The sequence below is a fragment of the Mauremys reevesii genome, linkage group 24 (assembly GCF_016161935.1).
Source record: "Mauremys reevesii isolate NIE-2019 linkage group 24, ASM1616193v1, whole genome shotgun sequence".
Classification (NCBI taxonomy): Eukaryota; Metazoa; Chordata; order Testudines; family Geoemydidae; genus Mauremys; species Mauremys reevesii.
Genome location: NC_052646.1, coordinates 18272734 through 18289524, shown reverse-complemented (window position 1 = coordinate 18289524; position 16791 = coordinate 18272734). Strand labels below are relative to the sequence as shown.

Genomic DNA, 16791 nt, shown 5'->3' with positions numbered 1-16791 from the left:
TGTGGTACAAGGAGCCTGCTACTGTGGGCCAGGATCCTCCCGTGGCCAGCAATGTCCCCGCCGTGAGGTTGTCCCAGGAGACCCAGGGCCGGTTCCGGCTGACGGGGGATCCAGCGCGCGGCGACTGCTCCCTGCAAATCAGTGATGCCCGACGGACGGATGTGGGGAGATATTTCTTTTATATCGCGAAAGGCCTGTTTGAACACACTTACCGCTCCAATTTCGATGGCACTGACCCTGCGCTCACGATCTCCGTGCCAGGTAAGAGCAGCCGCAGTCACCGCTGGTGAGGGTTCCCCCCACGCTGAACTCTGGGGTACAGATGTGGGGACCTGCCTGAAAGACCCCTTAAGCTTATATTCTACCAGCTTCGGTTAAACCTTCCCCAAGGCACAAATTCCTTCCCTTGTCCTTGGACGCTATTGCTGCCACCAACACGTGATTTATAGAAAAATGCAGGGAAGGGTCACTTGGAATCCCTGTCCCCCCAAAATATCCCCCCAAGCCTCTTCACCCCCTTTCCTGTGGAGGCTTGAGAATAATGTACCAAAAAATTGGTTAGCAATGTGAGCACAGACCTGTCTTCAGGACACTGAAAATCAATCATGTTCTTAAAAGAAGAATTTTATATATAGAGAGAGAGAAATAAAATCACACCTGCAAAATCAGTGTGGAAGGTAACTTCACAGGGTAAATAAAAGATTTCAAACACAGAGGATTCCCCTCTGGCTCAGCTTCACAGTTACAAAAACAGGAATCAAACTACATCTGTAGCCTAGGAAAATTCACAAGCTAAAACAGAAGATAACCTAGCACCTTTCCTCGCCTACTTCCAATGTCTGAGGTTTTAGATCTATTCTTCCAGGTATACTTCCAGGAGATGTTCTACCTTCTTGGTCTCTTCCCTCCATCCAGAGAGGGAAAAACAAAGAGAGTCACAAACAAATCCTCCCCCCTTCCCCCATATTTGAAAGTTTCTTCTTTCCTCGTTGGTCCTTCTGGTCAGGTGCCAACTAGGTTATCTGAGCTGATTAATCCCTTACAGGGAAGGTGATTTAGTACAGCTGCCAACAAGGGATTTGATGCTACTGCACACAGAGAGTTGTTACTCTTCCCTCTATATTTATGACACAACTCAGCAGCCCCCCTGAGACAGCCAGTCCCCGCCCTGGGGCCGGATCGGGGTCGCACTGCTAAAGGGCAAACGTCTCATCTCCCTGAACGATTCTCTCCCCTCTCCCCGTGTCTCAGGGCTGACAGAGGAGCCAGAGATCCAGATCTCGCCAGCTCGGGGGCTGCCAGGGATGCTGCTGGCTGGGGAGCCGGTGACTGTGACCTGCACGGCCCCTGGGCGCTGCTCCGGGCCCCCTCCCCGTGTCACCTGGACGGGGCCCTACAACGACACAGCCCGGAACGTCTCAGCCCAGCTGGCGAACGGCACCTGGGCCCACAGCTCCACGCTGAGCTTCACGCCCGGCCCGGGGGACCACGGCAAAGAGCTCGTCTGCAGCGTCACCTACAGGCCACCACGGGGACCTTCCACCCGCAGAACCGTCCGGCTCCACGTCACCAGTGAGTGACCCACCCCAGCTCCTCCATGCTAGCCCCCAGCCCCCTCTGGGATCCCCCCCCCTGGGCTCCCAGCCCTGCCCTCCAGCCCCTCCCCCAATCAGCCCTGTGCTGGGATCCCCACCCCCCACCAGGCACCCTCAGCCAATTCTACTCCAGGCCCCTTCCCTCCACACCGTGCAGCCCTTCTCCCTTGGGATCTTCACCCCTTCCTGCCCCCTTGGCTATGGCTCCCCGCATCCTCACCCCCAGATCCCCAAGCCCTTCTCTTCTGGGATCCTCTCTACCCCCAATCTGCCCTGCCCCCAGAATCGACCTATGCTGGGATCCGCCCTCAGAATCGACCTATGCTGGGATCCACCCCCACATTCGTATCCCCCCTTGCTGGGATTCCCCCTTTCACACCAGCAACCCCAGTTCCCCCTGAGATTCCCCCAATCTGTCCCACTGTGTCTCCTCCACCCCCTCCTCTTTCTGCTGGGATCGGTGGATGCTCTATATGGGGCAGAGGGTTAACGGGACCCAGTCACTGTCCGGCACTAACCACGCTCCAGGCTCGGTGCCCAGAGACCTCGGCCCACCCTGCCCCAGGGCAAACCCCCATTAAATGGCCTGTGACCCTCGCGCTGCAGATCCAGGGCAGAGGGGAAATCAGCAGCCGCCTTTGCGAGGTGAAGGATCAAATCAGGCATCAGTGTAAGGACGGCTCTTCTTCCCTCAGTTGGTGGGAGATTGAGAAGGAACCCGCCCCACAGTCCCCTGCCCGTGTCTGAGCCCAGGCCCCAGCCCGACCCCGAACGTCTACACAGACCTCGGAGGAAACGTCCGCGCTGCAATCAGAGACCCGCAGCCTGAGCCCTGCTAGCCCGACCCAATGGACCCAGGCTCTGAGCTTCGGCGCCGCGGGGCTTTGAGGGCAGCATGGACGGACCCTGCCAGGCCTGGCCAGACGGTATCAGCGTCCGGCTGTTCTGGGTGTTGCTTTCAGCCGCCCCTCTGGGTGCAGCCGGCCTGCAAAATACCCAGGCCTGACAAGCCAAGCCCCAGGGGCAAAAGGAGAGGGCTGGGGAGAGATGAACTGAGGGGGGAAGGCAAAGGACCCATGACGGGGGTGTCTGATGTCCCTGGTGGTGGCTGGGTCTGGGGTGGGGTGGGAGTGGGGTTATTTAGACCCCTGGCTCTGTCCCGCCCTGGGCTGGACACGTTTGGGGAGCAGGATGCTGAATGCCCAGGCGCCCGGCAGACAGTGGTGCTGGTCACACTTGCTCAAGTACCCAGTCTGATGTGGGCCGGCCCCTTGTTAGTGCCTGCCCCAATTAGGCTGAGTTTTGACCCCCCTGGTTTTGGTCCCTTGGGTTTCCATTTCCCACAGTTCTGGTTCCCCGGCTCGGCCCTAACCCGGCCCCTGGGTTCCATTGGGCACCCCTTGGGTGGGGCTCAGTCGGGTCTGTCGCTTCCCTTCCCCCCCACGGGTCTTGTGTCACTTCAGGGACTTTCCCATCCCCCAGCTGAGCTCACAGCGAGGGGCCATGTCTAGGCTCAGGGATCACTAGCGCCCCCCTCCCCCGGTTGCTGTCCAGCCCCCCTGATTCCCCCTGTCTGGTTTGTGTTACAGACCCGCCCGGGCCCCCCAGAATCACCGGGACCCTGACCAGGAACGGACGCCCCGGTGAGAGGCCGCGCTGCGAGCCCCGGGAATCAGCGAGCGCCTCCTAGTCACGCTCTGCCCACGCTCAGGGCCAGGCCCCAGGCTCAGCCGGGCCAGGCTCATGGGCAACGGGTATCGCAGGCCAGGGGAGGCTGAGCTGCCCCAAATAGCCCTACATGGCCCCACCCATGCTCTGCCCCCAGGTCCTCTCCTGCTCACTGCCCCTGCTGTTCCGCCATGGCAGCGCTGGGGCTGGGGCTAGAGGTACAGGGGACCGGCCTGTGGCCTGGGACTCCAGGAGGTGAGTGCCGCACCCCCTTCTTGCCCAGTGCTCTGGGGCTGGGGTGCTCTGGTGGCCCTGGCCTGGGTCAGGGGGATCAGCAGCCATGGTGGGGTGGGGTTGTGGGCTCCAGTGGGGTGGGGCCTTGGGCAGAAGGGGTGGGGCCTGGGGCCAGCCTCCCTGAGCTGGTGGTTCATATGTTGCCCATGGCCAGTCTGCTCTGTGCCCGGAGGGGAGAGTCCGAGGAAGCCGCAGGGCAGTGAGGAGGGTGGTGGGGGGAGCGGGCCCGGTGCCCTCTGTCTCCAGCCTGCGGGGTGGCACTAGGGGGGGCTGGGCAGTGGGGAGGAGATAGGTTAGGGCCCAATCTGTGCGAAAGAGACCTGCTGCCATGGAAAGGCACCAAGATTGTGCACCCACCCCAGAGCTGGCTATTGGGTGAGTCGTGCCTGTATAGCCATCCCCCATACCCCACCCAAGAGGTGGCTGGATCTCGGTGCCTTGTTGTGGGGGCAGGAATCTCTGCGGGGGCCTAACCTGCCCATTCTTCTCTTCCAGTGCCGGATGCGTGGGGAGCTGAGGGCGACGTTGTGTCTCTGGAGACCCAGGAGGGAGACTCCCTGAGCCTGAGCTGTGAGGCTGGGAGCAGAGCCGAGGCCACCCTGAGCTGGGCCAAGGGGAACGAGTCCCTGAGCTCTGGCCAGGGAGGGGCTGGGCACCTGGAGCTGCCAAATCTCAGCAGAGGGGACGCTGGGGAGTATCGGTGCTGGGCGAAGAATTCCTACGGGTCGGCCAGCTGGGTCCTGCGTGTGCACGTGCAGCGTAAGGTTCTAGGTGGTGCTATGCTGCAGGGATCAATTTGGTGGGTCAGTAGGGGTGCTGGGCTGCAGGGTGTGGGGTGGAGAGTTGGGGGGGTGCTGTGCTGGGGGGAGTGAGGAGAGGTTCACAGCTCATGGCCAGGGAGGGCGACTCCCTGTGGTTCCTCTTCTCCATCACCAGCAGCCCCACTGCTGTGCTGGGCTGGGTGAGGGGGAGCCGAGCCGTCGAGGGTACCCGTCCCGTGGGGGAGAATCATCTGCAGCTGGAGCTGCCCAATGTGACGGCCGAGGATGGGGGTCTGTACAGGTGCTGGGCCCAGAGAGAGGAGAGCTCTGCCCAGGGGACGTTCCAGCTGCTTGTCAAGTCTGAGTGAGGTTAACCCACAGGACTCCCTGCCAGTGGGTTTGAGTGGGGTTAACCCAGAGGACTCCCTGGGTTTCTCTCTCTGACTGTTGTTGCTGTGTCTCCTGCTCTCCCCAGAAAGCCCCCGGCCGGGGACCGGGCTGAACTCGTCCTGCCAGCGCCAGGGGCCCAACATCAGCTGCAGCTGCTCCCTGCGCTCTCAGCCCCCACCCCAGCTCCAGTGGCAGGTGGACGGGGAGCCCCTGGCTGGGAACAGCTCACGGGGGGGCCTGCAGGTCAGCTCCTGGGCCCAGGGGGACGAGGCCATCAGCACCCTGAGCTGGATGGGGAGTGGGAACGGAGGCCACCAGATCTTTTGCCTTGGCTCCAACCCCCACGGGTTTCATATTTTACTGCTGAACCCACCGGAAACAGGTGAGAGACCTTCCCCTCCAGGGGGCGCCGGCTCTGACTTGGCCCGAGGGTGGGGGATTGGCTTCCTCAAGCAGCAGGGACCAGCTCCAGAGGAGGGACTGGCTGTCTCAGGGGGCTGGGAATTTCCCCTCTAGGGGGCGCTGGCTTGTATCCGGCCCCAGGGCGGGGGCTGGCTGGCTCGGGGCAGGGGTTGCAGGGATCTATCCCAGACTCTCGGCTTCTTCCAGCTCCCACAGGTGGCCTCACTCGGGCATTTATCGAAATCAGCTGCAAACTCGTCTTCGTGGCGACTGGATTCTTCCTGGCCTATTACCTCACCCTGCTCTATTAAAGACGGTAACTCAGCTACTGACCCACTTACTGATCTACCCACCTATGTACCCACCTAGCTACCAACCCACTGATCCACCAATCTACCAACTTACCAGCCTGCCTAGCTACCAAACCACTGACCCATCCATCTACCCATATACCACCCCACCTAGCTACCTTCCTACAAACTTACCATCTTACTCAACAATTCACCTACCATCCCACCCCCCTACATTCCCACCTTTCTACCTATGTAACCATTGACCCATCCACCTTCCTACTACCCCCACTAGCTACCAATGCACTGACCCAACCACCCACTGATTTACCCACCTGCGCACTCACCTACCTCCTATCTGTCTATCCAACTGTCAGCTTTCCCTCCCCACTCTGAACTCTGGGGTACAGATGTGGTGATCCACGTGAAAGACCCCCTAATCTTATATTCTACCTGTTTAGGTTAAAAACTTGCCCAAGTCACAAATTCCTTTCCTTGTCCTTGGACGGTATTTCTGCCACCACCAAGTGATTTAAACAAACATTCAGGGAGGTTTCACTTGGAGCCCTTTCCCCCCCCCAAGATATCCCCCCAAGCCTCTTCACCCACTTTCCTGGGGATACTTGAGAATAATGTACCAACCAATTGGTTAAACCAATGAGCACAGACCAAATCCCTGTTTATTAAGGACACTGAAAATCAGGTTCTTAAAAGAAGAATTGTATTCTCAAGAAAACAAGTACAAGAAGCACCTCTGTAAAATCAGGATGGATGATAACTTTACAGGGTAAATAAAAAGATTCAAAACACAGAGGATTCCGCTCTGACTCTGCATTCCAGTTACAAAACAGGAATAAAAATTATCTCTTGGCATTGGGAAAATTCACAAGCTAACAACAAAAGACAATCTAATGCATTTCCTTGCTATTTTTGTAATTTTAGATGCTTATTCCAGGTCGGGCTTTAGGAGAGTTTATTTTTCTGCCTGGTCCCTCTCTCTGCCCCGAGAAAGAACAACAGAAAAAGCACAAACAAAACCTCCCCCCTTCCCAGTTTTGAAAGTATCTTCTTTTCCTGTTGGTCCTTCTGGTCAGGTGCCAACTAGGTTAATTGAACTGATTAACCCCTTACAGGTAAGTGATTCTGTACCTCTGGCCAGGAGGGATTTATGTTACTGCATACATAAGGTTATTACCATTCCCTTTATATTTGACACCAACTAACTAACTACTTACCCACCCACCTATGTACCCACCTATCACCAGGCCTAGCTACCTACTCACCCACCCACCCACCCATCTATCTCTCTATCTCGACTGCCAGTCACTTACATACCCCATAATCTCTCTCTCTCAGGACACCCTGCTGCACTCGTGGAAGCAGAAGGAAGGACAGGCCGGGGGTCAGGGAATCCATGGTGCCCGAGTCTGGCGTGTAGATCGGGCCGTTCCTCAGCCACCGAAGAGCCGACAAGGAACTGGAATCTCACAAGACTGAGGAAATGGAGAATGAGACCTCAGCTGGGGGCACTGCCACCCCCGGTGAGGCCGATGGGCCCTGTTGCCTCCCACGGTGTTTAATTTGTATTGAAAGAGATGCCAGAGCTCAGCTGTGGCTCAAATTAAGCCCTGGCAGGGCGGCCTGATACTGGCGGGTGCTGGCCGGGCACCCAGCTCTGAAGGCAGCGCCACCGCCAGCAGCAGCGCAGAAGTCAGGGGGGCCTGGCACATGGGGTGTTGCCACCCTCCTGCGCTGCTGCTGGGGCTTGTGGTGCCTGGTGCTCGGCATGTGGCTCAAGGCTTCGCGCTCTCACACGTGGGCTGCATCTCGCCAGAGCCCACGGCCTCCTGCAGCCCCTGGCCACTCCTGGCTCACCCAGGCGGGCACCAGTTCAGATTTGGGGTGGGGGGAGGAAACTTTAGCCATGATTCCAGGGACTACTCAGGCACCTGAAAACTCTCGGGGCTTTGCAGATAATAACATAGGGATTAGCTGACAGGAGCACTGTATCTAGCTGTTATATAAAGAAAGAAAAAATATGTACAAATGCCAATTAAAGACACGTTTGAAGTTTATATGTAAATTTAGAAGAATCAGAAGCTAATACAGCAAGATATTCCCAATCCCAAGCCATGAGGTATCAGTTCTGAAGCTTTAATGCAGCTATCAGAAACATACCTATGAGACTTCACACACAATCTTTAGTAGAGATAAATAAAAATAAATATCGTCTTACTTTCTCTAAGAGACAGTGTGTTACTGCCATTGTCTCCTCTATTTTAGTCAATTGTTTTTCACTAAACATAATTTTAACATATGTGATTGAGGTTTTTTTTCTCTTTTATTAAGAAAGGGAATTAATGTTTCTAATTATTTTTGCATTTATGTTTACCGACCACAATCATGTATATGACTCACTAAAATTTGACTCCATCATTGCTATTGGTATCACAGTTGGAACTGTAGTTATTTTTATGCAAATATTAAGTTAATTTACAGCTATAACTAAAAATACAATTTGAAAATAAGCGACTTTCATCTGCGCAGTGTCTATAGTTCTGTGTTTAGCTAATGTTTTTGAAACTGGAATTACTAAAGTGAGTAAAAGCTACAGTTCCATTCTAGGAGGATGCTATTATTTGATTGTGCCACTTTACATAATGAATGGCAAAGCACAATATGATACTAACAGTAATAATGCTAATTACTCCAGCCCGGACAGGTTAGGCAGTTTAGAACTCACTACTCAAAGAATTTAGTGTGAGCATAAGAGAGAAATAAAATTATGAAATGCAGAGACTAGTCAAAAAACTCAACTAACGGCACTTTGAAAGAATAAAATTACAGAGCATATATGTGCATTGCAGGAAGTAACAAGTAACAACAGCAAGATAAGTATGTGTTGGGTGGAGTGAGTGTGAAAGAGACAGTGTGTGTGAGCTAGGGGAGTGTGTGAGCTGGGGGAATGTGTGCGAGACCGCATGCTGCCCCTTTAAGAGAGCAGCTCTTTGCAGGCTGAAGGAAAGCTCCTTGAGACACAGCAGCGCCGTCCCACTCTGGGTGAGCCCTGTCCCCCACCCCACCTGCTCTGCGGAGATGGGGCACATTGGGAGGACAGGGAACAGGCTGACATCAGAGCCCCTCCCCCTGCTCCTTACAGCAGACAGGAAGCTCCCAGGAGCAGCTGGCCAGGGTGGCTCCAAGGCAGGGGGCAGGAGCCACGGGGCTGCAGAAGCCAGCGGGGGGAGGGGCACTCCTGCTGCGGAGGCGCCCCTTTGACATTGCACTCCATCATGCTTTATAAAAAGATGTGTATGAGTGTGAATATAACGTAACTGAAATATGCTTTATGCAAAAGGTCTCTTGTAAGGGATCATTACAAAGCTTATAATCTACTGATTGTGGTCCTCCTAGTTGTATGAATGTATCATTCTTGTACCTGTATCTAGGAATATGGAGCATAACTCTGAGGTCCTATTGTAATTATGCAACGTGTGGGCCACTAATGGTGGCTTGGAATCTTAATGTCTCCCATTAGCTAGGACAATTGACTGTGGATGGCTCTGTTTACCTGCAAGTCTCCAGTGCATACGTGCAGGCCAGTCCTGGAGGAATGGAGGGGGGGCTCACGGGACATGTGGTCATGTCACCTGACCTGGAATCCATCTTTAACCTGGTGCCTCTCCAGTTAGAAGGAGGGGTGGGAAGGAAGGAGAGACAACGATTCCCTCCTTGTGCCAAAGATATAAAAGGGGGCGGAACAGAACAAAGGGGGCTGCTGGTCATGAAGAAATCCCTACGTACCAACTGAGCTGGAGCTAACAAGAATTGAACCAGGGTAGAGAATTGGGCCCAGACTAGGAAGGAGTCTAGTCTGCGAAAGAAGCTTATTGGAACATCTCAGAGGCTGAGATTTACCTGTATTCAGTTTCTTGATGTATTAGGCTTAGATTTCCGTGTTTTGTTTTATTTTGCTTGGTGACTTACTTTGTTGTGTCTGTTATTACTTGAAACCACTTAAATCCTGTTTTTGATACTTAATAAAACCACTTTTGTTTATTAATTAACCCAGAGTTAATGATTTATACCTGGGGAGCAAACAGCTGTGCATCTCTCTCTATCAGTGTTAGAGAGGGTGGACAATTCATGAGTTTCCCCTTGATAAGCTTTATACAGAGTAAAACAGATTTATTTGGGGTTTGGATCCCATTGGGAGCCGGGTGTCTGGGTGCTGGAGACCGGAGCATGTGCTAAGTCATTTTCATTTAAGTCTGCGGCTTGCGGGTGTGTTTCAGACCCTGGGTCTGGGTTGCAGCAGGCTGGCATGTCTGGCTCAACAAGGAAGGTTTCTGCAGTCCCAAGCTGGCAGGGACAATGGGATCTGAGGTAGTGTCAGCACATCAGGTGACAGTCCCAAGGGGGTCTCTGTGACCCAACCCGTTACAGCCCCGTTCGCCCATGGCTAAGGCCAGCCCTGGATTACTTCATTTGCTCTGTGATGACCAGAAGGCGTTCAGATACCCCGGTGTCGAGCGCAGTACGATACCCTCTAGAGCAGTGGCTCTCAAACTGTGGATCAGGACCTCAAAGTGGGTCACGACCCCATTTTAATGGGGTCACCAAGGCTGGCTTAGACTTGCTGTACCCGGGGACCAAAGCCCGAGACTCACTGCCTGGGCTCCGGTGGGCTCAGACTTCGATCCCCCCTCCTGGGGTCATGTAGTAATGTTTGTTGTCAGAAGGGGGTTATGGTGTGATGAAGTTTGAGACCCCCTGTGAGAACAGAGCAGACCAGGTGATGCTAGTTACTGATCCCTGCAAGCCAATGCAGTTACCACAAAGCCAGATCTTAGTGTGAAAGCAAGTGTTTAGTCTTTGAGAAATGCTGAATTGATTGTGTTTGTCTTTGTGTTACAGTAGCACCTACTATGTGCTAAGATTGGTCCAAGCACAGAAGAAACCTTGGTTTCTAGACATGTCAGAGAATCACAGAAACTGTAAACTTGCAAATAGGAATAAAAGTCACTTTTTGGCACGTGCCAAAAGAAATCGATACCTGCGCTGTGCCATGACGCTTTTTAAAACGACTTATAAACCCCTTGCTGGCTTGGAATGATTCATCCCCTGTTAAATTTCCAAATTTGGTCGCTTGGGCTTGAAGAGTTGGCCCACCTTAGGGGCATTCCTTTCAGCCTTTCCTGAGCAAACCACGTGCGCATGGTTTTCTCTCTCGTGGGTTTTGCTGAATAGTGCACACGTTTTCACTTAAGCCCCGCGGCAGAATCGATATTTTGTACAAAGCCGTTCAGTTTATATTCATTGTTTTTCCATCCTCGGAGAGCAGATTCGGCAATCCCAGTGTCTTTTGAAACTTTGGCCTGTGTTTCTCCGCTATTTGCTTGATGTATTGCAGCAGCTTTTCTTCTCCACTGTAGGAACGCTGACGCTTGCCCTCTGCCCTGTAGCGTGACAATGACTAAGCGTGCGTGATACGTCTTTACGAACACGGGGAAAAACATACAACACGATTCTGCTCCGCACTTCCTGTCGATTTCTATCTCAGTGAGTTAGTGAGCAAATCTGTAGCGCTACATAGCAAGTTCCTGTACCGCGTGTTAATGAGTCTCGCGTGTTACATAGGTAGCACGGGGAGGCATGGCGCTACCGCGTGTTAAGTGGATTCGCGCGTAAACGGGTCATGCGTAAATGGCTCTGTACCGTACATACATGCGCACACACACATACACACTCATATACACACACATATATATACAGAGAGAGAGAGTACATATAGACAGTGCGCACACACATACACTGGATAGATACATACACTGACTATTATTTTAGGGTATGTAGCAGGGTGGACCCCTGCTCCTGCCCTGAAGCGGTTGAAAACAGCCCTGGGAAGGGGCTTTAGGCTGGGCTGATTGGGGAAGTGGCTGCAGCTGGGGCCACGCCCCAAACTGAGCACCAGGGCCTTATAAGAAGGCCAGGGAAACCAGAAGCCCAGTCAGTCTCTCTCCATCTATAGAAGGAGATGGGCCTGGCTGGAGGGAGCAATGCTCAGTGCCTCACAAGCCTTCTGAAGACACCCCGAAATGACAAACTTTGCATTGGATACACACAGTCATTTTCTAATGATAAAAATGGGGGTGTAGGTTGTTTCCCTTAGATACAGAGTGTCAAACTCACCCTGGGGCAGATTGGAGCCAGCGCCGTATAGAGGGGAAGGGCCCTGTGCCCCATTACCCTCCCAGCCAGTCCCCCCAGCCAGTACGCACCCCCACGCGGTGGGGTCAGAAGCCGGCTGTCCGTGGGGGCTGCTTGTATCTGGGACAATCTCCCGCTTGCGTCGATGGCACCGAGATCTGCAGCCACTGGAACCGGCTTCTGCAAGACGCTCTAGGGCCAGATTCACGCCCTGACTTCCTTTTCCTGTCTTGAAATCTCACATCTCTCCACAGCCCTCGCCCTGACACTCACGCCTGCTCAGTCCCAGGCAGGTCTCCTCACGGACCCGGTTCTTCCCATTGGAGTCGGGATTCACTAGCCGTCCTAACCAGACATCTGCTGTTCCAGTGCGCTGTTCCCAGCGCCTCGCCCCAGAGGCAGACGCATCTCAGCTCGGGGTGAGTGATTAGCATGTGCTGCATGTACAATAAGATAAGAGGTGTGAGCTTCTAGTCTTCAAATATTATTGTGTGATGGGGAAAACCAGTAATAAAGGGATAGATCTGGGATGGGGGGCAGGTAGCCAGGACTCCTGGGTTCTATTCCCGACTCTGGGAGGGGAATGGTCATAACAGTGGGGCTGAGAGCCAGGACTCCTGGGTCCATCCAGAACTGTGGGACCAGAGTGGGGTGTAGAGGGTCTCAGAGTCAGGTCTCCTTTCCTGTCCCTGGCTCTGGGAGGGGAGCAGGGTCTAGTGGGTTACAGTGGAGGGTGGAGGCAGGGAGTCAGGGCTCCTGGGCTCTATCCCAACTCTGGGAGGAGAGTGAGGGTTAGCAGGGCTCAGAGCCTGGACTCCTAGGTTCTATTTCCAGCCCCACAAGCAATATGCAGCCTGCCTCTGTTGCAGGGAAGCCGTGGTTAGGGCCAGCCAGAAGGAGGGGAAGTCGGCAGGATGCTGGTGCTGGGTTTCTGAGACAGCATCTCCCCCCAAACCCCTCCCGTCCACACCCACTTCTGCTTTCACATTCCTGTGCTTTCCGCTTCCCCAGACTCTGAGTCAGGAACCAAGGCTGCAGGGTCGGAGAGCCAGGTGCTGAGCCCCCCTCTGCAGGTCTAGGTGTGAGTGGAAATAGGGGGGAGGGAGCTGGATGGTCTGTGGAGACTGGGGTGCCCCTCAATCCCCACCTGCAGCCTCTTGCTATCCCAGCCCTGGGCTCCCTGCCCCCACAGCTCTGCCGATGCCCCTCAAGGCCGAGCAGGGTCCCGACCCAGGGATGGGGATGGAGGCTGGATATCACGGGCCCGGCCCCTGCCCCTACAGCCCTGGTTAGCAGGACCCGTCCCACCATGCTCTGGGCTGGTGCATGGGCCGTGGGGGATCCAGGCTAACACCCGCCGAGCACACTGCACAAGCACCCAGGTGGGGTGGATGAGGCAAAGGGCTGCAAAGAACCGGGTGCAGGGAGACAAAGCACAAATATGTGGATTTTAAAAGCCAAAGTCAGGATTCTGTGAGCAAATCTCACAATATTTGGCCAATCTCAGGATTTTTAAAGCAAACCTCAGGATTTATCAGTGAATTTCAGGGAGGGGTTGGGGTTTTCATGTTCACATTCAATCTTGGGATTTTTTAGAGAATCCTAGAATCACAGACCCACAGGGTGAGAAGGGACCACAGGGGTCACCTAGTCCAACCCCTGCCAAGATGTAGGATTTGTTGGGTCTAACCCATCCCAGACAGATACTGTCCAGCCCCCTCTCGAAACCCTCCAGTGAAGGCACTTCCACCACCTCCCTGGGCATCTGCTCCATTGTCCAACTGCTCTCGTCCTGCTCTCTGGGGTGAGAGAGAACAACTTTTCTCCAGCTTCTCTATGGTAGCTTGTCCTCTACTTGAAAACTGTGATAATGTCCCCTCTCACCCCACCAATCTCTTTTCCAAACTAGTCATACCCAGTTCCTCCAGGCTGTGCCCCTAGGGCTTCCATTCCAGCCCTTTGATCCCTCGCCTCTGAATCCTTTCCAATTTCTCTACATCCTTTCTATACATTGGTGACCAAAACTGGACACAGTCCTCCAGCTGAGGCATAGAGCAGTACTGTCACCTCTCCTGACTTGCATGCTCTGCCTCTGTTCATGCAACCTGACATTGCATTTGTTTGGGTTTTTTTTTTGCAACAGCATCACATTGCTGACCCCTGTCGAAGTTGTGATCCGCCACAACTCCCAGCTCCTTCTCAGCAGTGCTGCTGCCAAGCAAGTTCTTCCCCATCTTGTATTTGTGCATTTGGTTTTTGTTCCCTACGTGGAGCATCTTCCGTTTGTCCTTGATGAATTTTATTGTGTCAGCTACAGCCCAATTCTCCAATTTATCAAGATTCCTCTGAATTTTAGCTCCATCTTCCAAAGTGTTGGCAACTCCTCCCAGCTTTGTGTCATCTGCAGATTTGATCAGTCTGCTCCCTAGTCCTACATCCACGTCATTGATAAAGATGTTAAACAACATGGGACCTAGAAATAATCCCTGTGGAGCCCCACTTGGGACCTCCCTCCAATCCCACATCGTTCCATTAACAGTTACTCATTGTTTGTGGTTGTTTAACCAGTTCTGTATCCACTTAATGGTAGTTCCACCAAGTTCACATTTCTCCATAAGAATGACCAGACTGGGTCAGACCAAAGGACAATCTAGCTCAGTATCCTGTCTTCTGACAGTGGCCAGTGCCAGGTGTCCCAGGGGGATGGACAGAACAGGGAATCATCAAGTGTCCCGTCCCCTGTCGCCCATTCCCAGCTTCTGGCAAAAAGACGCTATAGACACTATCACTGTAGATCGTGGTTAATAATCCATTGATTGACCTACCCTCTATGAATTTATCCAGTTCTTTTTGAACCCTGTTATAGTTTTGGCCTTCACAACATCCTCTGGCAAAGAGTTCCACAGGTTGACTGTGTGTGAAGAAATACTTCCTTACATTTTTTTTAAACCTGCCACCTATTAATTTCATTGGGGAACTCCTAGTTCTTGTGTTATGGGAAGGAGTAAATAACACTCCCTTATTTACTGTCTCCACACCAGTCATGATTTTATAGACCCCTATCATATCCCCCCTTAGTCGTCTCTTTTCCAAGCTGAACAGTCCCAATCTTAGTAATCTCTCCTCATACGGAAGCTGTTCCATCCCCTAATCAGTTTTGTTGCCCTTTTCTGAACTTTTTTAGCAATTCCAATTTGGGATAGGGCCACAGAACTTCACACAGTATTCAAGATGTGCACGTACCATGGATTTATATAGAGACAATATGATATTTTATGTCTTGTTATCTATCCTTTTCTTAACGATACCCAACATTCTGTTAGGTTTTTTGACAGCCGCTGAACATTGAGTGGATGTTTTCAGAGAACTATCCATGGTGACTCCCAGATCTCTTAATTGAGTGGTAACAGCTAATTTATACCACATCACTTTGTATGTATAGTTGGGATTATGTTTCTCAATGTGCATTACTTTTCATTTATTAACATTGAATTTCATCTGCCATTTTGTTGCCCAGTCACCCAGTTTTGTAAGATCCCTTTGTAGCTCATCGCAGTCAGCTTTAAACTTAACTCTCTTGAATAGTTTTGTATCATCCGCAAATTTTGCCACCTCCCTGTTTACCCCTTTTTCCAGATCGTTTATGAACATGTTGAACAGCCCTGGTCCCAGTACAGACCCCTGGGGAACACCACTATTCACCTCTCTCCACTGTGAAAATTAGCCTTTTATTCCCATCCTTGGTTTCTTAGCTTTTAACCAGTTACTGATCCCTTCCCACTTATCCCATGACAGCTCACTTTGCTTAAGAGAATTTTGGGGAGGAACCTTGTCCAAGAATTTCTGAAAATCTAAGGACATCGACTGGGTCACCCTTGTCCACATTCTGTTGATTCCGTCAAAAAATTCTAGTAGTTTAGCGACCCATGATTTCCCTTTACAAAAACCATATTGAGTCTTCCCCAACAAATCTCTGCATCTGATCATTCTGCTCTTTGCTATACTTTCACTTTACTATAATTTCAACCAGTTTGCCCATCACTGAAGTTAGGCTTATTGGCCTTCAACTGCTGGGATCACCTTGTGACGATGCGGTTCTGGTGGGACTCAACTGAGAGTGCCAATTCAAGACCAATTGCTTAAACAGGGCAGTTACAGCCCAAGGCTTGGGTTTTTCCATCTCTAAGGCAAACCAAACCAGCGAGACAAAGAGGACTTTGGTTTTACCCCAGTGACCAACACAAGCAATTTCCTTAGACACTCCAGTCTCCCAGTATCACCACCAGAGCCACTCATCCTGGGGAATGAATGGTTATGAAAACCAACTCCCCAATAAAAGAAAAAGGTTCTCTCTATCCCAAAGAATCAAGCCCCAGGTCAATATACACATCAGATCTTACTCACAAATCACGCTGTTGCCAATCCTTTAGAATCTAAAACCTAAAGGTTTATTCATAAAAGGAAAAAGGTAGAGATGAGAGCTAGAATTGGTTAAATGGAATCAATTACATACAGTAATGGCAAAGTTCTTAGTTCAGTTACCTCATCAAAGAAGGAAACCAAGCTGGTTTGGCAGCATTTGTTCTTTGTAAATCCATGCTGGTGATAACCCCTTCGGCCTCACAAATTGAAGGTTTTATACATTGCTCTAGTAGTTTTCCAGGTGTCGAGGTCAGGCTGATTGGTCTGTAGTTTCCCAGCTCCTCCCTTTTCCCCTTTTAAAGATGGCCCCTCTGTTAGCCCTTCCCCCATCTTCTGGGACCTCTCCTGGCATCCATGAGTTTGCAAATATTATTGCCAGTGGCTCCAAGATTTCTTCCACTAATTCCTTCAGCCCCCCTGGGTTAAACAGCGTCCTGCCCCACTGATCTGAATTCATTCCAATTGGCCGGAACATCCCTGACGTGTTCTTTACTGATCCCGATCTGCAGCCCTTCCCCTTTGTTGTCCGTGGTAACTTCGCTGGTTTTCCACTCACATGTTGTATTTTGTGGGAAGACTAAAGCAAAGCAGGCACTGAGCAGCGCTGCCTTCCGACCTTCTGTCACCAGCTTGGGTTTTTCTGGCCGCTCTCATGATTCTTAAAGAAAATCTCAGGTTTTTTTCACCAATTTAAGGATTTTTTTAGCTCATAATCTCTCAGGACCATCTGATGATTTGGGGTTTTCTGTGTGGTGGGAG

The 16791-nt window shown here is 52.1% G+C and overlaps 1 protein-coding gene across 1 annotated transcript; it reads left to right on the top strand.

Moving 5' to 3' along the window:
• Positions 1–1215: 1215 nt before the first annotated feature.
• On the top strand, positions 1216–7592 carry LOC120390227 (sialic acid-binding Ig-like lectin 5). The gene is made up of 6 exons (XM_039512688.1): positions 1216–1572; positions 3185–3238; positions 4053–4316; positions 4794–5090; positions 5318–5426; positions 6757–7592. The coding sequence occupies exons 1-5, from the start codon at positions 1305–1307 to the stop codon at positions 5419–5421; spliced, it is 987 nt and encodes a 328-aa protein (XP_039368622.1). The 5' UTR covers positions 1216–1304; the 3' UTR covers positions 5422–5426; positions 6757–7592.
• Positions 7593–16791: the final 9199 nt, after the last annotated feature.

Excerpts from the sequence above, each read along its gene's own strand:
- LOC120390227 (XM_039512688.1), top strand. The coding sequence starts at position 1,305 with ATGCTGCTGGCTGGGGAGCCGGTGACTGTGACCTGCACGGCCCCTGGG. Across the intron at positions 4,317-4,793 it reads CCTGCGTGTGCACGTGCAGC|AAAGCCCCCGGCCGGGGACC; the intron begins GTAAGGTTCTAG and ends TGCTCTCCCCAG. Across the intron at positions 5,091-5,317 it reads GCTGAACCCACCGGAAACAG|CTCCCACAGGTGGCCTCACT; the intron begins GTGAGAGACCTT and ends GGCTTCTTCCAG.